This window comes from Anser anser, assembly GCF_964211835.1.
Source record: "Anser anser genome assembly, chromosome: 19".
In the NCBI taxonomy this organism is placed as follows: Eukaryota; Metazoa; Chordata; class Aves; order Anseriformes; family Anatidae; genus Anser; species Anser anser.
Window position 1 is genome coordinate 4,582,746 of NC_139740.1, and position 20,761 is coordinate 4,603,506.

The 20,761-nt window shown below is 59.0% G+C and overlaps 1 protein-coding gene across 2 annotated transcripts in view; it reads left to right on the forward strand.

Moving 5' to 3' along the window:
• Positions 1-923: 923 nt before the first annotated feature.
• NTN1 (netrin 1) overlaps positions 924-20,761 on the forward strand; it is a gene marked incomplete at its 5' end in the record, with an annotated part of 86,238 nt that continues 66,400 nt past the window's right edge. Inside the window, one exon of one of the 2 annotated variants that reach the window (XM_083804881.1) lies at positions 924-2,253. In XM_083804881.1, coding sequence (XP_083661007.1) covers positions 924-2,253 — 1,330 coding nt within the window. The remainder of the gene's footprint in view (positions 2,254-20,761) is intronic. The other variant, XM_083804880.1, reaches the window with a different exon arrangement.

A 20,761-nucleotide genomic window follows, 5' to 3' on the forward strand; every position in this document is an offset into this window, starting at 1 on the left:
CCCGAGGGGAGGCGGCCGTCGGGGGGCACGAGGCTGGGGAGGCCAGGGAGGGGAGGTCGGGGCTGGGTACGGCCCGGTGCGGGACAAGTGCTGCCCTCCAACCCCTTCCTCCCGTGGGCGGGCGGAGTCACAAGGTGCGAGCCGAGGGGGAGAGGCCGGGCCGGGCTGTGCCGGGCCTCCGAAATAACCTGCCGGGCTCTGCCGGCCCCTGGGCTACCGAGTCGTGTCCGAGGACTCGAGACTTCCCCGAGTGCAACTTTCCCGGCATCCGGTTTTCTCTCACAGAATCACCCGGGCTGGGACGCGGCGGGCCGGGAGTCCCCCGGGAACGGGCCGGGCACAGACGGGCCCCCTCCCACCTCCGGGCACCTGCGCTCGGGCTCTGCCCCGGGTCTCCCCGCCGCGCCCGGCACCGCTCCGTCTGTTCGGGGCGGCCTCCGCCGTGCGGAGGGGTCAGGCCCGACCTGACTCGAGGACGGGGAGAGGGGGGGATGCCGGCAGCGAGAGGCTGGGAGGGGGCCCGATCCCGGCCCTCTCGGCATCCTCACGGGTGTGCGCGACCCCCGCGGGCTCTCCCCGCCCGGTGCGCACGGAGCCTCGGCGGCTTTGGGCTCTCCCGGCTCCGTCGGGGCACGGCGGCGGCCAGGAGGAACCGAGGGCGGGGGGACCCCCGGCGCGGCGGTGGGAGGGGGCGGCCAGAGCCGGGCCCTTCCCCGGCTTCTCGGGGCGCCCATGGCCGCGGCGTCGGGGCGGGACCCCCCCCACACAGCCCGGGCTCGGCACCCCCCCCACACAGCCCGGGCTCGGCGGGCCCGCTCCCATCCCTCCCCCCTCTTCCCCCCCCGACGCCTGTGCGTGTCTCTGGCTGAGCCGCCAGTGGATGTCGTTGTTCTGTTCCTTGAGCGCAATGTCACTCCTTTAGCATGACCTCAAACGCGGCGGGGGCTGGGACCGCCAGTCATTCTCCGTGCGAGAGCCGGGGCGGGAGGCAGGCGGGACCCAGCCCCGCCGCCAGCGGCACTTTTGTGGTGCCGCCGCCGCCGCCGTCCCCCTTTCCTCCGCGGGGCTGGCCGCGGGGCGGGCGATGCTCCGGGCTCCGTGAGCCGCCCCCCGCGTCCCGCCGCCCTCGGCCGCGTCGCCCCGCGGAGCTGCGCGCAAGAGCCCGGCGCGGCCCCGCGGGTGCCCGGCGGGTCCCTCGCTGCTGCTGCGCGCAGGTCGGCGGCCGCAGGATGCCGCGGAGGGGCGCGGAGGCGCCGCTCGCCCTGCTGCTGGCCGCGGCGTGGCTGGCGCAGCCGCTGCGCGGTGGCTACCACGGGCTGAGCATGTTCGCCGTGCAGACGGCGCAGCCCGACCCCTGCTACGACGAGCACGGGCTGCCCCGCCGCTGCATCCCCGACTTCGTCAACTCGGCCTTCGGCAAGGAGGTGAAGGTGTCGAGCACCTGCGGGAAGCCGCCGTCGCGGTACTGCGTGGTCACGGAGAAGGGCGAGGAGCAGGTCCGCTCCTGCCACCTCTGCAACGCCTCCGACCCCAAGCGCGCCCACCCGCCCTCCTTCCTCACCGACCTCAACAACCCGCACAACCTGACGTGCTGGCAGTCCGACAGCTACGTGCAGTACCCGCACAACGTCACCCTCACCCTCTCCCTCGGCAAGAAGTTCGAGGTGACCTACGTGAGCCTGCAGTTCTGCTCGCCGCGCCCCGAGTCCATGGCCATCTACAAGTCCATGGACTACGGCAAGACCTGGGTGCCCTTCCAGTTCTACTCCACGCAGTGCCGCAAGATGTACAACAAGCCCAGCCGCGCCACCATCACCAAGCAGAACGAGCAGGAGGCCATCTGCACCGACTCGCACACCGACGTGCGGCCCCTCTCCGGCGGCCTCATCGCCTTCAGCACCCTGGACGGCCGCCCCACGGCCCACGACTTCGACAACTCGCCCGTGCTGCAGGACTGGGTGACGGCCACCGACATCAAGGTGACCTTCAGCCGCCTCCACACCTTCGGCGACGAGAACGAGGACGACTCCGAGCTCGCCCGCGACTCCTACTTCTACGCCGTGTCCGACCTGCAGGTCGGCGGGCGCTGCAAGTGCAACGGCCACGCGTCCCGCTGCGTGCGCGACCGCGACGACAACCTGGTGTGCGACTGCAAGCACAACACGGCCGGCCCCGAGTGCGACCGCTGCAAGCCCTTCCACTACGACCGGCCCTGGCAGAGAGCCACGGCCCGGGAGGCCAACGAGTGCGTGGGTGAGTCCCCGCGTGGGAGCGCACGGCGTGGGCACCGCCGGGACCCCGGGGAGAGGGCGCTGGGGTCCCCCCGAAAGGGCACGGCGAGGGAGGGGACAGCCACGGGCACCCAAACCCGCGGCGGGGACCTGCGGGGACAGGGAGCGAAAGGCGCGGGGGCAGCCGGGGCCATCCCGGGACACGGGGAGCGGCGCGGGGACACGCGGGGACACGGGGAGCGGGACGCGGAGAGGACACGGGAGTAGCCGGAAATGCAGGGCAAAGGAGGGGACACCCGAGGGACTCCCAGGGACACAGAAACGCGGAGCGGGGGATACTGAGGCACCCGGGAGCGCAAGGCAGGGGACGCAGCAGCGGCCGGGAGCGCAGCGGTGAGGAGCCCGGGGGACCCCGAGGCGCAGAGCGGGGACCCCGGGGGACCCGGGACCGCCGGCCAGGGGACGGCGAGGGGTCTGCGACAGGGCGGGGGGCACGGAGCACCGAGCGACCCGAGAGTGCAGGGCAGGGGATGCGGGAGGGCCGGGACGCGGAGGCGCCCGGAGGGTCGGGGGCACCGAGGGACGCTGGAGAGCGGAGCAGGGGCCGCGGGCGGCTCGGAAGGACAGGACAGGGGACACGGCGGAGATCAGCGCGGGGAGAGGGGACACGGAGCAAAACGGCAAAACCCCGTTCGTGCGCGACGCCGCCCGGAGAGGCGCGGGCGGGGCAGGGTCCCCTGTCCCGGGCTGGGGTCGGGGGCTCCGTGCCGGGGGCCGGCGCTCGCAGGGAGCCCCGGCCGGGGCCGGGAACGGCTCCGGTCCTGACCGGGAGGAGAAGGCGGCCGGGCGCGGAGCAGCTCGGCCAAGTCCCGGTCCCCGTCCTGCCCCGAGGTGGGGACGGCCCCGGGCGGGCAGCGGGAGGCGGCGGGGACGTGGACGGGAACGGGGACGGGGACGGGACCCGAGAGCAAACGGCAGCGGCAGCAGCGCTCCGGGACGGGCCGGTTCGCTCCGTGCCTGGCGAGAAACCCGCGCCGTCCGGGCTGAAAGCGAGCCCCAGCTCCGGGGCTAACCCGAGGGGAGACGGGGGCGTCCCTGGCACGGGGTGAGGTTTTGGGGGGCAGTTCCCCTGCAGCCCTGTGCACCCCGCCGACGCCTCCCCTTGCGCTGCCGGTCCCCTTCTCGGTCCGGTTTACGGAGCCGTGCCAGGTCCTGCGTGGGACGGGGTCTCGGGGTGAGCTAGCCCGGAGTCTGGGCTCGGCTCGGCTCGGCTCGGTTCGGCTCCGCTCGGTTCGGCTCGGCACGGCACGGCACGGCTCGGCTCGGTTCGGCTCGGCTCGGCAGGGCTCGCCCCTCCGCTCCGGAGCGCGTCTCCGGCACTCCGCCGCCCGCAGCCGCTTGTTTACGCGGAAAACTCGGCCCCGTCGTCCAAAACATTTGCAGCTCCGACGATAGGAAAAAAAAAAAAATCAACAACGAGCGGCCGGGTTGGGCTTTGGCTTTTTTTTTTTTTTCTGCTTTCTTTCCTTTTTTTTTTTTTTATTTTTTTCTTCCCAAATCACAATCAGATGTGTCCCTTGCAGAGAGCACAATTTCTTCGCCGGCGCCTTCAGCACCGAGGCACGGCCAAGCCGGGCAGCGGCCGCGGGTTACCGGCCTCGGGCAGGGGGCTGCGGGGGCCGGGGGCACCGGGACCCGCCGGGGGCGGCCGCGGGGAGCTCCAGGTGCCGCCGCCGGGAAGGTGCAGGGCGAGGGGGGTCCGGGGGAGTCCGGGGGGTGCCGGCTGTGCCCTCGGTGCCGCGGGGCTGCTCAGCGCCGGGGGGGGAACCCGGGGGGCCGGGCCGGGCCGAGCCTCCGCTCCCCGCCGGGCTGCGGCTCACGTCGGGGCGGCTCCGGGGCGGCGGCGGCGGGGAGAGGCCGGGCCCCGGGGGGAGGCGGGCGGGGAGAGCCGCTCGGACGTGCGAACAGCGCCGAGCCGTGATTTATCTCCGGTTTTCCTTCTGTCCCTGCGGGGTTCCTCTGTGCGGCAGTGCTTTGCGCCTGCGGAAGGGGCTCCGCGCCCCGGCCACCGGGCAGGGACAGATCCCAGCGGCACCCCGGGGTGAGCATCCCCGCCAGCAGCTGGAGGGGCTCAGCTTCCCCCAGGCCTCTGCCCCATCTCGCGGCCCGGGACAGGTTCCCTGCGCGCAGAAAGTTCTCTCCGTCAGCAGTGCCGTAAAATTCAGGGTGCCCCAGGGTCACTGCCAGATCCTTGTCTGCTCTGCAGCGCCCTGAAGTGCTCCCGTAAACGCTGCTGTTCAGTCATCGTGCTGGCCCTGTGTGCCTACCATCTTTCTTACTTCCAATTTACTTCCAATAAAGTTCACGGTTTCCAGTAAAATGTGTGTCTTCGTGCCAGGCTCTGCATTTGAGACCATGCACAGTTATAGCCGTGTCGAACTTCTGCAAACGAAAATCTCCGAGGCTTTTTCCTCTTCCTCAGAGTTTGCTGGGAAATGAATGTTTTGCAACGGTAAAGCTACTGTAAAACAATTTTCCTGAGTCTGTTTCTCCTGCAGATTCCCTGGGGCCATACCTATCAGTCTGCAACACCAACCACAGACAAACAACTGCATTGCCCTGCCAAGCCCACACGGCCCGGAATAATCCCCCGAGATAAAGATCACAATAACCCCATTCAGCTCCCACCCACTTGCTCATGACCATCAGCCCACCCTGATTTCTCTCCCAAACCTGGAGATAAAGTCAGCCTTTGCGCTCACTCGGAGGCTGCGGGTGCCAGCCTTCACCGGGCAGAGGCCGGGGACTGGCGGTGAGGAAGTCTGCGGATGATGGTGGTGGTGAAGCCGTTGGCCACGCTCTGGAGGGATCTTCAACCTCTTGAAGAGGTTGAGAAGGAGGTGAATGAGTGGCAGTGATAAGGGGGCAGGTGAATTAGCCAAATTTGCTGAATTTGCACCAGCCAGGGGTGTGAGGAGCAGTTCTGACTTTTTCATTGAATTTGCTCTTTTTCGGGAAAGTTGGGTTTTCAACCAAAGAGAAAAATGACAGAATGTGTCTGCTCTGCCTGAAAATTTGGGTGTTTTCTTTGGTAAGCCCATTCCCCCTGCCAAAACCTGATCTTTGTTCCTATTCATGCTTATTTGGGGCTGAAAAAGAAACGCGCTGGAGTTTCTGACAAAAAGTCAAAATTTCCCACGGGAACGTTTTTCGCCAGCCAGATCTAATTTTTCTTTATCAATTCTTGCTGCCTGCAAGAGCCCGGGCACCATGCAGGGAGAGGACAGGACATGGCCCCAGGAGATGTTCTCCAGGGACCTGCTCCTGCAAAAGGAGCTCGGCCAGGATAACTTCCCTCTGGTTCAGGTTCCCATCGACTTTACCTGGCAAATAACTCCTCCACGTAGAGCTTGGCCTTACAGTCTGGCTTTGGCCAGGCGCCTGGGAGCTAACATGCTCCAGGGAGGACACAGCTTGGAGGGAAGCTGTTGCAATCACTCAGCCAGTCAGGGAGGTCTGCTCTCCATCCTCTGTCTCCCCAGCACCGCTCTGCACCGGCGGGCCAGCTCAGTGTCCGGCCAGCCCAAGCCCCGCTTTTTGTCCAACCCATGTTGTCCTGATGAAGCTTCCAGCTCCCCCGTGAGAGGAGAACGCAGCTGGAAAAGGCTGAACTGAAACGCCTTCAGAGCTCTACTGCTGGTGAGCTTGTGTGGATGCACAAAAACAGCCAGGGACCCAGCTTCGACCAGGTTTAGCAATAGCAACATCAGTAAATTCAATCAACACCACCCCACAATTTCTCATGGACCGTGGTGTTATTTTGAGTGCTGGAAATGAATGCGGACAAAAAAGCCGTGAAACACTTTTGAAATCTCACTTTCGCTTGGAGAAAATACCACTGCACTTGCCTTGGCTGGAGAAAGCTCTGCCAGACAAGCACAGGCTGCAGGCGCTTTGGGAACAACCTCCAGACACCGTTCCCAGTGCCGCCTCGGGCTCTCCGCAGTGTTTTCCCCGCAGGGACAGGAGATGCGCCCGGCACCTGCACATTTCTCTGACGTCAGTGGCGTTTGCAGGTGCCGGGCGCCTCTCGGATTTTGGCCTTCTGTTATGCCTAGAGAGCATTTAACAATAACAAGTGCGATTGCAGTGAGAAAAAGGAAACATATTGTGTTTTCAGATAGGGGATTTGGCACAAGAGGCGCACGAATCCTGGTGTTAGACAGGCTCTGCTCCACGGCGAGCGCTGCGGTGGGGTTCCCAGGCTGCGATACGTCTCTTGTCAGAGCAATTTGCGAGCCAGCCTCTCCTCCAGCTGAGAGGAAACTTCATCTCCGAGGCAGAGGGGTCCAGGAATTACTAGAGACCAGGCTGCCAGACATTCCCAATGAAAAACTTCCTCCCAGACAAACCTGGGGCTGGACCTTTATGTCTCCGTGGCAGTTCAGGGAGATATTTGCGGGGCAGTGCTGACTATAGCAGCTGTTGGGCTCCCCTCCATCCTCATCACAACCGGGGAAATCAAATCCTCCCATGTCCGCAGCGTGCTGCCCCAGCCGTGCCGCAGCAGCATGCTCTTCTCGTTCCAGTCCTGCAGAGGGATCTAGGGACTGTAGGATTTCCTCTCAGGGCATTCCTGGTGTCCCTTATGAAACTTTGGTGATCCTTTTTCTTTAGCCCACCTTAATCATCATGGCTCGTGGTGGCTCAGACCCACCAGGCGGGCAGGGCTGGGCTGGTGGGAGATGTCCTCCTGCCACCTTCTTCCCTCCTGTGGGGGCTCAGGGCCTTGTGAGCAGTCTCGAGGTGAGGAGTTGGGGCAGGAGCAGCGTGGCTGGCAGAGACCAGCTTGGGAGGCAGCTCTGTAAGTGCCCCTGTGAGTTGGGGTGGGGCTGCCCCAACATTTACCCCATGTATCGCTGGGGCTCTTCCAGAGGGAAGGTTGCGAGCATCCCTTCTCTCCTTGTAAAGCAGCGACTTCTCGTATTTGAACAAAAAGGCTCTGAGCAGGATTTCCAAGGTGCCCCTGCAGGATCCCCAGTGTCCCCATAGAGGATCCCAGGGTGCTCGTGCAGGGTCCCCGGGGTGCCCGTTTTGTCCCCTGCACCCAGCTGGGACAGCACAGCCCGACAATGTGCCCGGCTTGAGGCAGTCAGGTGAGGCTGACCAGTGGATTTTGGAGCTGCTGGGTGCCCATGCCACCCAGTACCTATGGAGGATATGCAGGATACTCATCATTTCTTATATCCGGGCTTGTCTTGTCCCCCCGTGCCTCAGTATCCTCTTATATAGAGACCAAAATGGGGCTGTGCAGACTGCTTTGGTCTCGGCGCAGGAAAGGTGTTTAGCAGCAGCAGCACGGCATCCCGGTGCCCAGGCAAACCCCACGGCTGTGGCACCTTCCCCAGCAGCTGGACCAACGCCTGCCCAGGCTGCACCCCTCACGCTGCCATGTGCTGTCCATGGAGCAGCGGATCCGCTGCACCCCAGTCCCGGTTCTGCTCCCGGCGGGTTGTTCTGCATGGGGAACTGCACGAGATGTGGGTAACACGGTTTTGCTGAGCAGATGGGTGCTGTAGCCATAGAAATATGGGCCCATAAGCTGCTGAGACTCCCATTGTAGCCTCCCAAGCGGGCCTTGCATGGGCAGAGCTTTCTCACAGGCTTTTATTCTCAGGAAGCTTAAAGTTAAACTGATTTCCAACAGAAAGGTTTTTACACCAACAAACAAACAAACAAAAAAGCGCAGTTAAGGCTAAAACAAAACCAGGCTTGGCACTCGGGGTTGGACACTTGCCTTCCCTTGAGCTTGTCCACGGCTAATCTCTGCCCTCCTCTTTCTGGGCCAAAGCATGTCATCCTTATTCAGCCAGCGCTGTCCTCGTCTCAGCAAACTCCCTGTGACCGCCCGGGGGGACGTGCTCCTGCCCAGGACGGAGCAAAAAGCACGTGAGGGCTCGCGAGTGGCCGCTGCCCGCAGGGCTCTGCTTGTAAAATCTCCCCCGGCATTCATGCCTTCGTACCTGGGCTGGGATGTGGGGCAGCTGGGACGTGTGAGCACTTCTTTCTATTCTAAATGTATGTCCCCTTCACCCTGGGGATGGGGGACGGGCTTTCTGGCTGTGGGGGGCTGCTGCCCTCCTTTTCCTAGGGGCAAACCCGGCTTTTGGTGCAGTGTTTCTGGAAGCTCTCATGATTTTTACAGGGCAGTTTGTGTTGGGGTTGAGCTGTGCAAGTGCAGGGGCTTTGGGAGGATTTGGGGTGCTGTGATGAGTTTCTTCCCCAGCCAGCTTTGCCTGTGGGACATGCAGGGTGAAGGAGGTGTTGAGGACTGGAGGCTAGCTGGGTACCTTCAGAGCGCTGCAGAGGGCTGCACCGAACATTTAGCCCTGTGTTGCTGTTAGATGGCAGAAACAAACCCAAGACAACCTCAGGACCCACCAAATACCATGGTCAGCCTTCCCTAGAAAACACTGACAGGTCTGCCTGCAGCACAGGACTCAGCAGCCCTTGTCCCTATGGGGCTGAGCCCCGGCCACACGGAGGGATTGCAGCCCTCGGACTTGACCCCACGCACACCATTTATCTGAGGCATCTTCCTAATTCCACCAGGCAGCATCTCCCCAGATTTTCAGGCAGCAGCAGGGCTGGGAGAGGGTTTGCAGCTGCGATCAGCCCATGCGGATGGCTTGGACACGGGGAAAGGGCTCAGCAGGGACAGATTAGCGGCTTTGACGGAGGCAGATCCCAGCCCCAGGCAACCCTCACCCTCCTGATCGCAGGGACCTTGCCGGGTCTGGGGACGTGTTTGAGGGGAGCAATGCCACCGAGAACACCCCCAGAACGAGCCCAGCTCTGCTGCCAGGGGCTTCCTGCTGCACTGCCCTCCTCCCCCTGTGTGGCAGGGATGCAGCCAAGGCAGCGCGGCGCGACTTCGGACGGGCTTCCCATCGCGCAGAACGTGTGAGGAGCAGCCAGAGACACCCGGGGACACTCAGCCACCACATCTGCTCCAACCCCAGGGTGTCTCCAGAGCGGTGGCTGCCGTTTGGCCTTAGCCGCTGCAATCAGTGGGTGACATTTCCTTTGCACAACCCGACCTCCCCACCCTGAGAGTCACTGCCAGCTCCCCGCTGCCTCGTGGAGCCGGGCAGCTCGCGGCCGTGGTGCTCAGCCTGGGCTCAGCCTAAAACCAGGTGCCCACGTGCATCGTGTAAGGAAACGGGGCCAGATCCTCACCCGGTGCAAACCAGGCTCTGCCCGGTGATGGTGCTTCCCCCCTGCGAATGCACTCCAAAAAAAAAATCCCCTGATGGGGAAGTGACAGGCAGGCTTTTAAAAAGATATCTGTATAATAGCTTTCATTTATAGGGGGATTAGGATGCCCTGGGGACTGATAACGAGACGGGGAGGCTTTTCCTACTCGAGCTGAGCAGCCGGGAGCCTGCAGGAGATGGGCTGGGGAGCGGAGCGGGCGCTCGGCAGTGCATTTGCAGCAGGGATCAGCGCACAACGGGGCTGAGCATGCCTCGGCTCCGGCTCCTGCGGCTCGTGGTCTGTGCTGAGCTTGGAGTTTGTGCTGTGCCCGTCAGAATGCAGGGGGTGAGCAGGGGAAGGAAAAATGTCGCTTTTTTGGGATAGCTACTAAAGAAATGTGGGACAGCACAGGCAGCCATGTTGGCATGGGTTGGGGATAGAAGAAGCATGCCGTTCAGCTGGGAATTGGATTTGGGGATTTATGTTAGTGGTTCCCAGAGTTTAAAAATTAATGGGGTGCTACAGCCAGACAGACTGCTCCATCCCCTCCATCCCAGGGATGGTGCTGAGTACCCGAGGTCCCCACTGGCAAAGGCAATCCCGTTGCATTGAAGGCACAAAGCTAGCACAAAATTGCAGCTGTGCACAGTGTGCCCTTCCTGTGCAAAGTGACCTTCCCTCTGCCCAGGAGCTGCATCGCTGGGAGCACAGTGAGCAGGAAAGCAGAGGGTAGGGAAGGAGCCCGGCCCCATGTCCCACACACAGCTCTGAAAGTGAGGAGGATGCAGCTGGGAGTTTTAGTTTCAAACTTTTTCAAAGCATCTCATAAATGATGAGAGGGTTGAAATTTATATCTGTATCTCCCACCTGGATAGGCTGGGATTAAAAAAAAAAAAAAGGCAAACAAAATAAAAACAGTTTTACCCTCATCTTGTAGCACAGGGTCATCCTAAAGTATTTTGTAGTAGGCTAAGGGCTGGAAGGGACCTTTTGCTTCGCCCGCTGGTCATTGTCACCGGGTTGTGGCACACCTGGAGAGCCCAGCACAGGGCAGAGCAGCCCCAGCCCTGCTCCTCAGCAGCTGTTGTGATGCACAACGGATGAGCCCAGGAGATCTTTGCTGTCCTGGGCCAAAAATGAGCAGCGAGCAGGAGGTTGTGCAGCTAGCACACGGGAACGTCAGCATGAGCGGGATTCCTGGGGCAAGCAGCCTCGGGGTGTCTCAGAGACAAACATTTTCCCTGCTTGAGGGTCACAGCTGCTGCATCTCGCCCGTTGGGGGAGAGGGCGAAGGACACCCAGCAGCCCACCCCCACCACCCCCAGTTTCACCTGGAAAGGGCCCAAATGATGTGAGGAGCAGGAGCAGCTGGGCACCGAGGCAGGCTGCGAGCAGCCAGGCTCCGCAGGTCTGTTTTACAGCACATTCATACTTTTTGACCTGCTGTGGGGAACTGTTGGGATGGGTTCAATAATGGTGTGGGACAGAGCGAGAAGAGCGCTCTCTTATCTCTCACAGTGCTTCCAGGTGGGAATCAGAGAGGGAAAAGCAGCAGAGGAGGAGAGCTGCTCCCCGGGCTGCGTGCGGGGCTCTGCTCAGCCACTCTGACCCTATCACTGGTTTTACACCTGCCTTTGTATGCCAAATTCATGGATTGGGATGGAAAGATGGATGAGGAGCCCGTGACATCTTCCCCCTACTATTTCTGAGCCATCCATCAGCCGGATCCCTACCAGGCTGCGTTCTGCAGCACTGCGTGAATCGTCGAGATCCCCACTTCATTTTAACTGAGTATGACTTTATTTTCATGGCAGCTCCACGGGGCAAATTAATGTGCCTTAATGTCAGCCATCTGGATATTGAGGGTCCAGTCTTCGGCAGTTGAGCTGTAGTGGATGCAGAGAGCATGGACAAGACATTTGATGAACAAAAGGGATTTTCTTTACACCCACCAGGGATCGCTCAGCAGCCCCATGCAGCACCTTGGTTTGCTCTTGCAGCCCCAGAAATGCTTTCATTTGGGGACCAGTGGATGATCTGGGGTCCATCAGGAGATGCTCTTCTCACCATGCGTGCAGTGAGGTGGGAAGGACTGGGGGAGAGGCACCACCAGCAGGCAAGACCGGAGCATCCCTGGCTCTCTGCCTCCTCTTGTTCATTCTAGACCTGCCCCAGGCCCCCGTCTCCATCCAGTGAAGCCCTGGCTCTGCTGGGCACTGGGCACCGCGGTGTTCCTTGCCCAGAGGGAGCCTCTCGCGGGAGCAAATCCAGTCCTGGGGTGTGGCAGAGATTTCTGTAACTGGAACGGGGAAGGAGAGGGTAAAAGACAGGGAGAGTTACAGAGGGGAGAAAGTGTGGTGGTTCTGAAAACTAGCCATGGTGGTGCAGGAGGAATAAGCCGAGCCGCCCTCAGAGCACCGTCGGGATGCCAGAGCTGGCTTCTCCCTCGCAGCACTGGCCAGGGGCTGCTGCTCGCGGCCGCATCCGACCCGCGGTGCGGGACCAGGCGGGCAGCCAGGCGGGTTCTGCCTTCCCCTCGCCTCGCAGGCTGTCCCCAGCCAGGCTGTTTACTCGGTCGTTCGCCCGCCCTTTTGCAATAGGGAGTCAGTTCTGGTTAATGTTGGAGATCGTAACGTGATTACCGAAAGTCTCATGAAATTAAATCACTTTGCTTCAAAGCGGACGGGGAGGGGGAGCGTCTCTCTGGCAGCGGGGATGGCCGAGCGGATATTGAAAGCAGACTGGTAGCCAGCATTGCTCTGCACACAATTGAGCTCTGACAGTGTGAAGGCAAATACAAACAGCAGCTTGTGTTTGCACACAAAGGCTCTGTGCACCAGTATCCCCGGCCCTGTACTTTACACCCTCGGCTCTTGGGCAAAAAGTCCTGGGAGGGTAGGAGGGAGGGAAACTCCACTGAATATTTAGAAATGAATTGAACTGTGCAAACATGCCATTGGGAAGCTCTCAGTGTAACGCTTTGGATCAGCTACCCGCCGGGGCTGGAACACAACTGCTGGACTTGAAAGGGCGACTTTCACGCTGAAGCAAAACCGGACAAAAGAAGATAAATGAAACGGGCTCCCGGCGGGGTTTGGTTTGTTTGTTTTTGTAACTCGGCTAATATTCCCGCATTGTTCAGCCCAGCGGCCCAGTGTCTGTCCTTCACACGCTGCTCGTAAATCGGGGCTAAGCAGGCAGTGAGCGGTGCGGGGCTGGGAGCTGATGAGCCCCCCCCGGCTCAGGGCCCCGGCACCACGAGGTTATCCTGCACCGCCGTGGGGCGGGCAGTGGGATGCTCCGCGGGGTCGCAGTCACACCGTGCGGCAGGCTGAGCCGGGGCGGTGCCCCACAGGCTGCTAATTCCCAGGTGAACCTGTGCTCGGATTCAAGCTGTGGCATTTGGGGGCACGGAGCATCATTTGGGCTCGAGGGATGGGGATAAAATCAGTGGACCAACCCAGCTTTGCTGTCGGTTCATTCTCCAGCTGAGCGTGGTGTATCCTAATGATTTTCATGGTGGTCTGGGTGCTGGAGGTAAAAACTGCAGGATGTCCAGGTGGGGACAGCCCAGGCAAGCTGTGGGTACTGGCGGTGATGTCTCCATCCCATGCCCCGGCAGGAGGGCGAGGAGCAGGGCTCATCCTCACAGCACCCTGGGCATGCCTCTGCCACTGGGCCCCAAAACCAGCCGCAGCAGTCAGAGCCTGGTTTACAGGGGCGCTCGACACTTACTGGATTGCTAATGCCAAAATATGCTCAAATGCAAGCCTTTCAAAAATCCGCTTGTTCCTGTGATTTTAGGCAAGGAGGTAGCCACGTCTTACACCTCAATATTTCTCTAGTTAACACCGAGGAAGCAAAAGCTTAACAATCCTCCATATCACAGTTTTGATCAAATCAAACAGCAAATAGAAATGCCTTTAAAACATTAAACAGTGCTTAATCTACTCCATAGCATTTACTTTTCACAAGCCTCTGTGAAGCCACCAAATGTTCACAAAAATGTGGCGGCAAAGTGATTTCTCCAGAAATCCAGCCCCCCAGATGAGCTATTTGGTACTCTCCACTTCACCAAGTTTCACCCAATCAATAAAAAAAAAAAAAAACCCCACCCCAACAAAACCCCAGACGGCCCTTCACGTGCTCGGGGTGACCAAAGAAATCCCCTGGTTTGGGTGACCAATGAATATCCCCAGGAATGAAAAGCGAACAATTTGTCGGCAGCCCATGCACTTGAAAACGAATGATCCAAATTATTCAGCAAGTCTCCCTGGATAGTGAATCCATTGAAAGGGGCTGGAGACAGAGTCATAAATTATTCATAACCCAAAAGAGAATGAAATGCATATAATCATAACAATAATAATAACAACAACAATCACAACTCCAATAATAGCAACGGCGATTCAGCCGGCCCCGCTAAGAGAAGCACGGAGGCATGAAGGCTCGCAGACTTTATTTTTCCTTTATTCCGGCAGCCCTTCAGAGCAGCTGTGTAATATAAAGAGATGCAAAGTGGGTATACATTTGGAATAAATGTATTTATTGCCAATAATTGGGCTAGCTTGCTTTGACCAGGGGTGATGTGGTTTGTGCTCAGGTCCTGGGCACTAAGCAGGTCCCATGGGCTCAGATGTGGTGCCGTTAATTGCTTAACAGAATTAATTTCTCAGGGTCACGGATTACCTTGAAGGAGTCTGTGGGGTGGCTGCAGCGGAAGCTGCCCTGTACCGCAGCCCCAGGTGCCTGCAGGGTCCCTGGAAAATGTGTGGGTGTCCATGAACTGAAAGAGAAGTGGGAAGTGCCGGCTGGCCACACAAACCGGGGATGCAGCTCCTGAGCGGGGCCTCGGTCGCGGTCACCTGGGACCCACTGAGGAGCTCTGAGAGAAGAGGAGAGGCCACAGCCCCATCTGGCCGCGGGTGCACCACGTGCCCGAATTCCTCGCGCTGCAGCCTGCCGTCCTTTTGCCACCCTCGGGACCGGGGTTTCATCTGGGCACCCGCTGTGTTACCTCCCGGGGGGGTTCTCCACGGGCAGCGCACTGCCGGCGATACGGAAGACCCAGACCCATTGATATGCTCCCACCGTGTTGCAAAGTGCCCAGCTACACCGCTGGCATGCAAATGAATTCCCGTTTGCGGCGGAGGGGCTCAGCTGTGGCACTCAGCCATCTCCCATCGCTTTCCCACAGGTTGCCCCGTGTCGGCAAGGGGGGGTCGGGAGGGCTGCAGGGTCCCTTTGGCACCGTGGGGCCTCCCCAGGACGTTTTGCACCTGCTCGTCTCAGCAACGTCCCACTGCTTGGTGCACAGCAGTTGCATGAAAAAAAAAAAAAAAAAAAAAAAAAAGGAAAAAGGGCATTTTTAAGGCTGGGAATCAGCAGGTTGGACCCGAAAAGAGCAAAGTGCTCACCTACATGGCTCCTGTCAGCTCTGGGTGCTCTGGTTGAACTGGACCCTGCATGGGTGCTGCAGAGTGGGGCGGTCATGGAGCTGGATTAGTATTTGCTCGCTGAAATAATCCCAAATCCAGGAGGCACAAGGGCTCAGCCCTGCTGCGGTGGGGCAGGAGGGGAGGCTGGGGCTGGAAGGGGCACAGCAGGGTGCGGGTGGCACGGCCACTGGGCCCGGGGACAGCTCCGTGTCACCGCGCACTGAGCCCAGGGATCCTTGCTGCACGGGCAGCTGCAACGGGAGGAGGAGAAGGAGTTCCTGCTGGCATTTCTGCTGGAAGTCGCATGTGCGCTAAGTGGAGCGCGGTTTTCATTACCAGCTACATTTTGGTACAATAAATCATGAACAAGAAAACACACTTTTGGCCTAGATTCTGCCCTCAGTTATGAGTGGCAGTAACCAGAGGCAGAACCCAGCGCCGGCATTGCAGCCCATATGTTCACCTTTTGGAATTAATTTCTTCTGGTAATTTCTGTGTAATTATACAGCATTGAAGGCTGATTATACGCTTCCTCTCACGGGCAATTAATATCACTGCGCTAGTGCCAGAGGTGCACTTTGCACTGTGTAAACCCACAGGGAGAAGCTCAGCCTCTGGCGCCCGCTGCAAGGTGCCAGCCTGGGCCCTGCTCCCCTCGGAGGGGCTCGGGTCCCCCCGGCATCCTCGGACGAGGGGACCCCCAGCCCGGGGCTGGCTGCAGAGCAGGCACTCGCTGCTCGGCCACACGCAGCACACGGAGGGCTTGCACGAGCTCCAGCTGCCGCCGAAATATTCGGGAGGTCATTTGTGCCGCGCGGGGCTGGAGGAACCTGTAATTGCAACAGATGCTCTCCGACGGCAGCAGCCCCGTGGGTGAGCACAGCGGCTCGTCTCCCGAGCAATAATCTAATTTATATCTCAGAAGACAGTTTTATTTTTCTGAATTAGCGACGCCGTGGGCTGTGCGCGAGCAGCGGCCCCGTGCCACGGGAGGGATGCAGCCGTGTTCCTGCCTGAGACAGGGGGAGTTGAGAGTCGTAAAAGCAACTTCTCGCGGCGGGTTATGGTGCCTATAAAATTAGCCCTGTTAGAAGCCGGCTGCCCATTTAAACGAGCAATTTAAACGGATAACAACAGCATCCCCCCGCCCCAACCCCATCGCAGCCTCTGTAAAATAACTGAGGTTAACTGGATGGAGCAGAGGAACAGCAACAGCTTTGCTTGAGTCAGACTCGGAGGTTTCTGCTGTGACATTTGGGTTTGTTTGTTTATTTCTGCATCCCAAACGCCTTGGTTCAAATTAGATAGAGAAAGAAAGCATGTGGGAGGAGGAGAAATGATTACCAGTTCCATTGCTGGTTTCCATGGGCTTTGGATGAAGCCCTGCTCTCCCTCTGTGCAATTTGTTCTCCCCGTCCGGGTTTGGGCAGAAGGTTGGGTTTGGCCGCGCACGAGCTTTGCTCGCGCTGGTGAATTCGCAAGCAGCCGCTCCGAGCATCAGATTCTCTTGGCCAGGGGAGCGCGGCCCCACCGTGTGCACATTCCCCCCTCTGCGGGAAGCACTTTGTGTGTCACTCCGTCACGTCTGAGCTCGGGAGCTTAACATAAATCCTCATGCTCAGACCCAGCTTGAGGCCTTTCTGCCACAAAACGCTAGCCAAGCCACCGGTCGTTGTTAGGCTTCAGAGTGAACGCTCCTTCGCTATGCCAAAGCAGCTTGTCCCTGCTAGCTCGTGCCACCCGCTAGCTGCGACAGTGTCACTCATTCTGACAGCTTTTCCCAGCCTCCCTAAACCTCTGGTTTTGGGACAGAAGGACAGCCCGAGGTCTGTCCCTGCCAGGGACACAGCCGCTGTGGCTGAGCAGCCCTGCAGGCTCCCTCCTCGGAGACAGCCCCCTGAGAGCTTAATTTTTGGGAAGCTTTAACATCGCCAGCTTACCAACCGCTGAAAGAAAGGTCAGCTAATCCTCCACAATGTCTGAATGAATTCAGGCCCAGAAGTGAGATTACTAAAAGGGGACCGGGAGGCCGGGAATGCTGCATGGATACGGGGACCCTTCCCATAGTCAGGCCTTGCTTTCTAAAGAAATGCAGCTTTTCTTTCCGCTTGCCTCCCCTGGGAGGAGGGGGGTGGGTGCCCAGGTCCCCTCCCCCAGCAGCAGCCCTGCCACCATGATGTCCCAGCTCGGTGGGGGGAGCCCCAAGAGAGCCATGGGGTGCTGCCCATGGCCCAAGCATCCCCGCTGGGCACCCTGCTCTGGGGCTCAGCTCCATTCAGGAAGAAAACCCCCAAAATCAGGATGCCCGTGTCCCTCCTGCCTCGCGGCTCTGGAAGCACCATGTCCCCAGTGTTACCTGTGCCCGGGCACCCAAATGCTGCTGTGCACGGGGTGGTGCTCATGGAGCCCGTGGATTGAAGGCAATGTGGCCACAGCTTGCCGCCGTGCTTCAGGTCCCCTCGGTGGGACACGCGGGGACCCGGCGGTGTCCCAGCCCAGGAGGGGAGTGGGCACCATGCCCAGGGCAGCTCCCTTCTGGGCTGTACCCCCGGTCCTTTGTGAACCCCAGGGGCGATGACATGACAGGACCACTAAGGACTGGCTTTTCTTCTGCAAATCAACTGTCCTCCTCAATGCTGGAGGAGCGGAGCCACTGAAAGGCTGAATGCAGGCGCGAAGCAGCCCCCCGGGGTGTGGATGCACTGCGGATGAGCCATGGTAACCTGGCTACAAGTGTGACAGCACAGACACCCAGACCCCGAGCCTTCCTGCCAGCCTCCCCAGCCTCCCCAGACTGGGTATTCAGGCCACAGGGTTTTCTCTATTGACCTCAGAAAACTGTTCTGCATGGGAGAATTTTCTTTCTTTCTCTCTTGGTAACTGCAGAATCAAGTGTTTGCTGTCAGACCCTTTGGCTACCCCAGTGGCGAGGCGGTCATTCAGCAGGGAGCCGCTTGCCCAGTGGCAGGACTTCATTCTCGAAACCCAGAAGCCAGCTAAGAGAAAGTGGAGAGGATGTTTTTTTCAGGCACAGCAGCTCCAGGGCGGTGGGATGTTCCGTCACCACATGCAGAGCCCCCTGTGCCATCATGTCCTACAGAACCACCAGGTCCTGCCCCGTTGCCTTCCCTGACTTGCTGGGGATGTCTGATGGAAAAGCCCATCCAGAAAAACTCCTTTTGGTGGTGGGATGAAGGCTCTGTGCGACTAGGTGTTGAATTAACAGCCGTGGGCACAGCTGCACCCATCTGTTCTGGACGCGCCTGTGATGCTGTGCAATGCCGTGTGCAATTATGTGAGCCTCCTGGAAAGTACATGCCCAAATTACAGCCAGGTGATACCTAAAGTCAGCCCCAAAAGGTGACATTGATGGGCAGGGACATGGCAGGGTGGTGCCTGCAGGGCCCTGGGAGGTGCTGGAGCTGCCAGCCAGGAGCAGGAGCAGCGTTCCCTTTGTTGTGCGTCCTGTGGGAGTGCCACCTGTAGGTGTGCTGTTGGTTTGCTGCTACCTGCCGGTGTGCTACCTGTCGCTGGCCACAGAGACAGCCTAGGGCCACCAGAAGCACCTTTGAGAAAAACCTGCTGGGGTTTGTGCTTGCAGGCAGAAGGAGGCAGGGGATGGTACAGGGGGAGAAAGATGTGCGGTGATTGCAAGCAGCGGGGTTAAAACCAGCCCCCTGTGTCTTTTGGGGAATTTCCAGCTGCAGCCCTAATTAAGAAGCAGATAGATTCTAGAATATCTGAGCATGACATCATGTCTGCACCACATCTGCAGCACCTGCCCTAGGGAAACTGAGGCACAAGGAGGGGAGGACTAAACAATTGGTATTGCAGTGACAACCAGAGAGGCTCCCTGGTCCTGCTTCTCTCTTCTTTTCCCTGCTCCTGCACTGGCATTACAGGCAAGGAAGAGAGAGGGGGCTCATTGTCCCTGTTTCTCTGCTGGTTGCTATTAACCCAAAGGCTGGGGTGCACAGCATTCAGGGGATGCACACTTTGCTCCACCAGATCTCAGACTGGGCTGGTTTCAGGTATATCTAAAAACCTCTGTCTGTATCAAAAATCTTCTTTCCGCATCTTAATGCACCTAAACAGTTATAAACATTAGCCACGGGCATCTAAGGGAGATGCACAGCCAGTCCCCTTCCCGATGGGGAGGTGGGGAGGGGACAGCCCTGTCCTCGGCACATTCTGAGCATTCTCTCCTGTCCCGAGCTCATCGCAGCCTCCCCATCAGTCCCCTGCGCAGCTCCCGCGCCTCCGCAGACGTTGCCTCCAGCTATTCAACCGCTCTCCGGATCATTAAACATATTGAGCGACACCAGTCCTGTGACTGGTTAATTAGTAAAGAGTTGACTAATTAGTTAATCATGTTTACCGAGTGCTTTGAAAGTGCTCACTGTTATTATTTTTAATTATGACGGTGCCCCAGGCGCTGTTCACCTCGCCGCATGACAAATCCTGTGGGGTTCAAACTCTTTGTCTCTGCTACCCGAGTCCGGTTTTAAGATGGGAATGTGCCTCTTATCCTCTGGTTACCAGGTTTCCTTAACAGCCTCTTGTGTGGGATTTTAGAAAAGCCTCTCACAAAGTCTTCATATACCCTGGCACACTTAACTCGCTCTTTCAAAGCCGTGTTATCCGCTCAGGAGGCAGGACTGGCTCTTGCAGAGCCATACACAGCAATGCCTTTGTGCACACCTCATCCTGCATCCCTCTCCAGACCAGAAGACAAGATCAGCCAGTACCCAGATCTGCTTGCCCATCCCAGCCTGGGACGATCCTGCTTGCCCATCCCATGGCACCCACAGTGCCATGGACACCTCTGTCCCCTCCAACGCCAGAGAGGCCCGAGGCTCCCAGCAGAGGATGGGGAGTTTATTCCCACCTCTGTCTTCAGGCTGGTCAGCAGAGGACAATTTGTTGGATGGCAGGAAGAGGAAGTGCACTGTAAAGATTGCATCTAATGAGAAGAATGTGAACAGGGTTTGTTAGTCAGGAAAGAGTCTTGTCATCTCTGAAGAATCAACAAGTGTAATCATCTTGGGGCTTTCTTCATTCGTAAAAATGTCATCAGCTCGTTAAGCAATGTCATAAAGAGCCCCAGTCACCTCTTATCACTGTGCAATCTGAAGAGGGGGCTTCTGGCACCAGCTGCAGAAATAAGACCCACCTCCACACAACACTGAGACAGAAGGGCGGCTGGCTCTTGAACAGACAGTAAGCTGTAAAAATCACACGGGGCTGCCGCAGGAGCAAGGCTTGAAAACACGGCTGTCCCCGTGAGCTGATCAGGAGGGCACGTGGCCAGCCAGAGTGTGTTGGATGGGCATTACTACATGATGTGGCTGCTTGGTGCTGCTGCCTTCACCCAACAGCCTACAGTCCCTTGCTGCAGCTGCAGGCTCTTACTTTATGTTCTCCTGGAAAGCTCATAGTGGTGTGTTGTCCAGGCCTACCAGCTCCCTGTGACCCTTCCTTAAATGCTGACATCTTTACTCCTCATCCTGTGCTCATGATGTGGTTGCAGAGGCATGGACACATCGGTTGAGAAGGACCTCTGAGGTCTCCAGTCCAAACTATGGAAGTGGGAAGAAGCTCAACACTGCAGCAGGTTGAATTCCCCAATCATCTCTTGGTAATGTGTCCTGTGGGAGAAGCAGATTCTTCCAGAGGTAAACCAAGATAACATAATTTCTCCACGAAATTATGGAATTCTCCCTTCTTGGAAATCCTTCTTCCCTTCATGGCTGTTAACCAAGCTGTGCTGTGCCTTGGCTACCCATTCATTAAGATTACAAGGTTCTAAGGTCCCCCAGGACCCATTTATGCTAT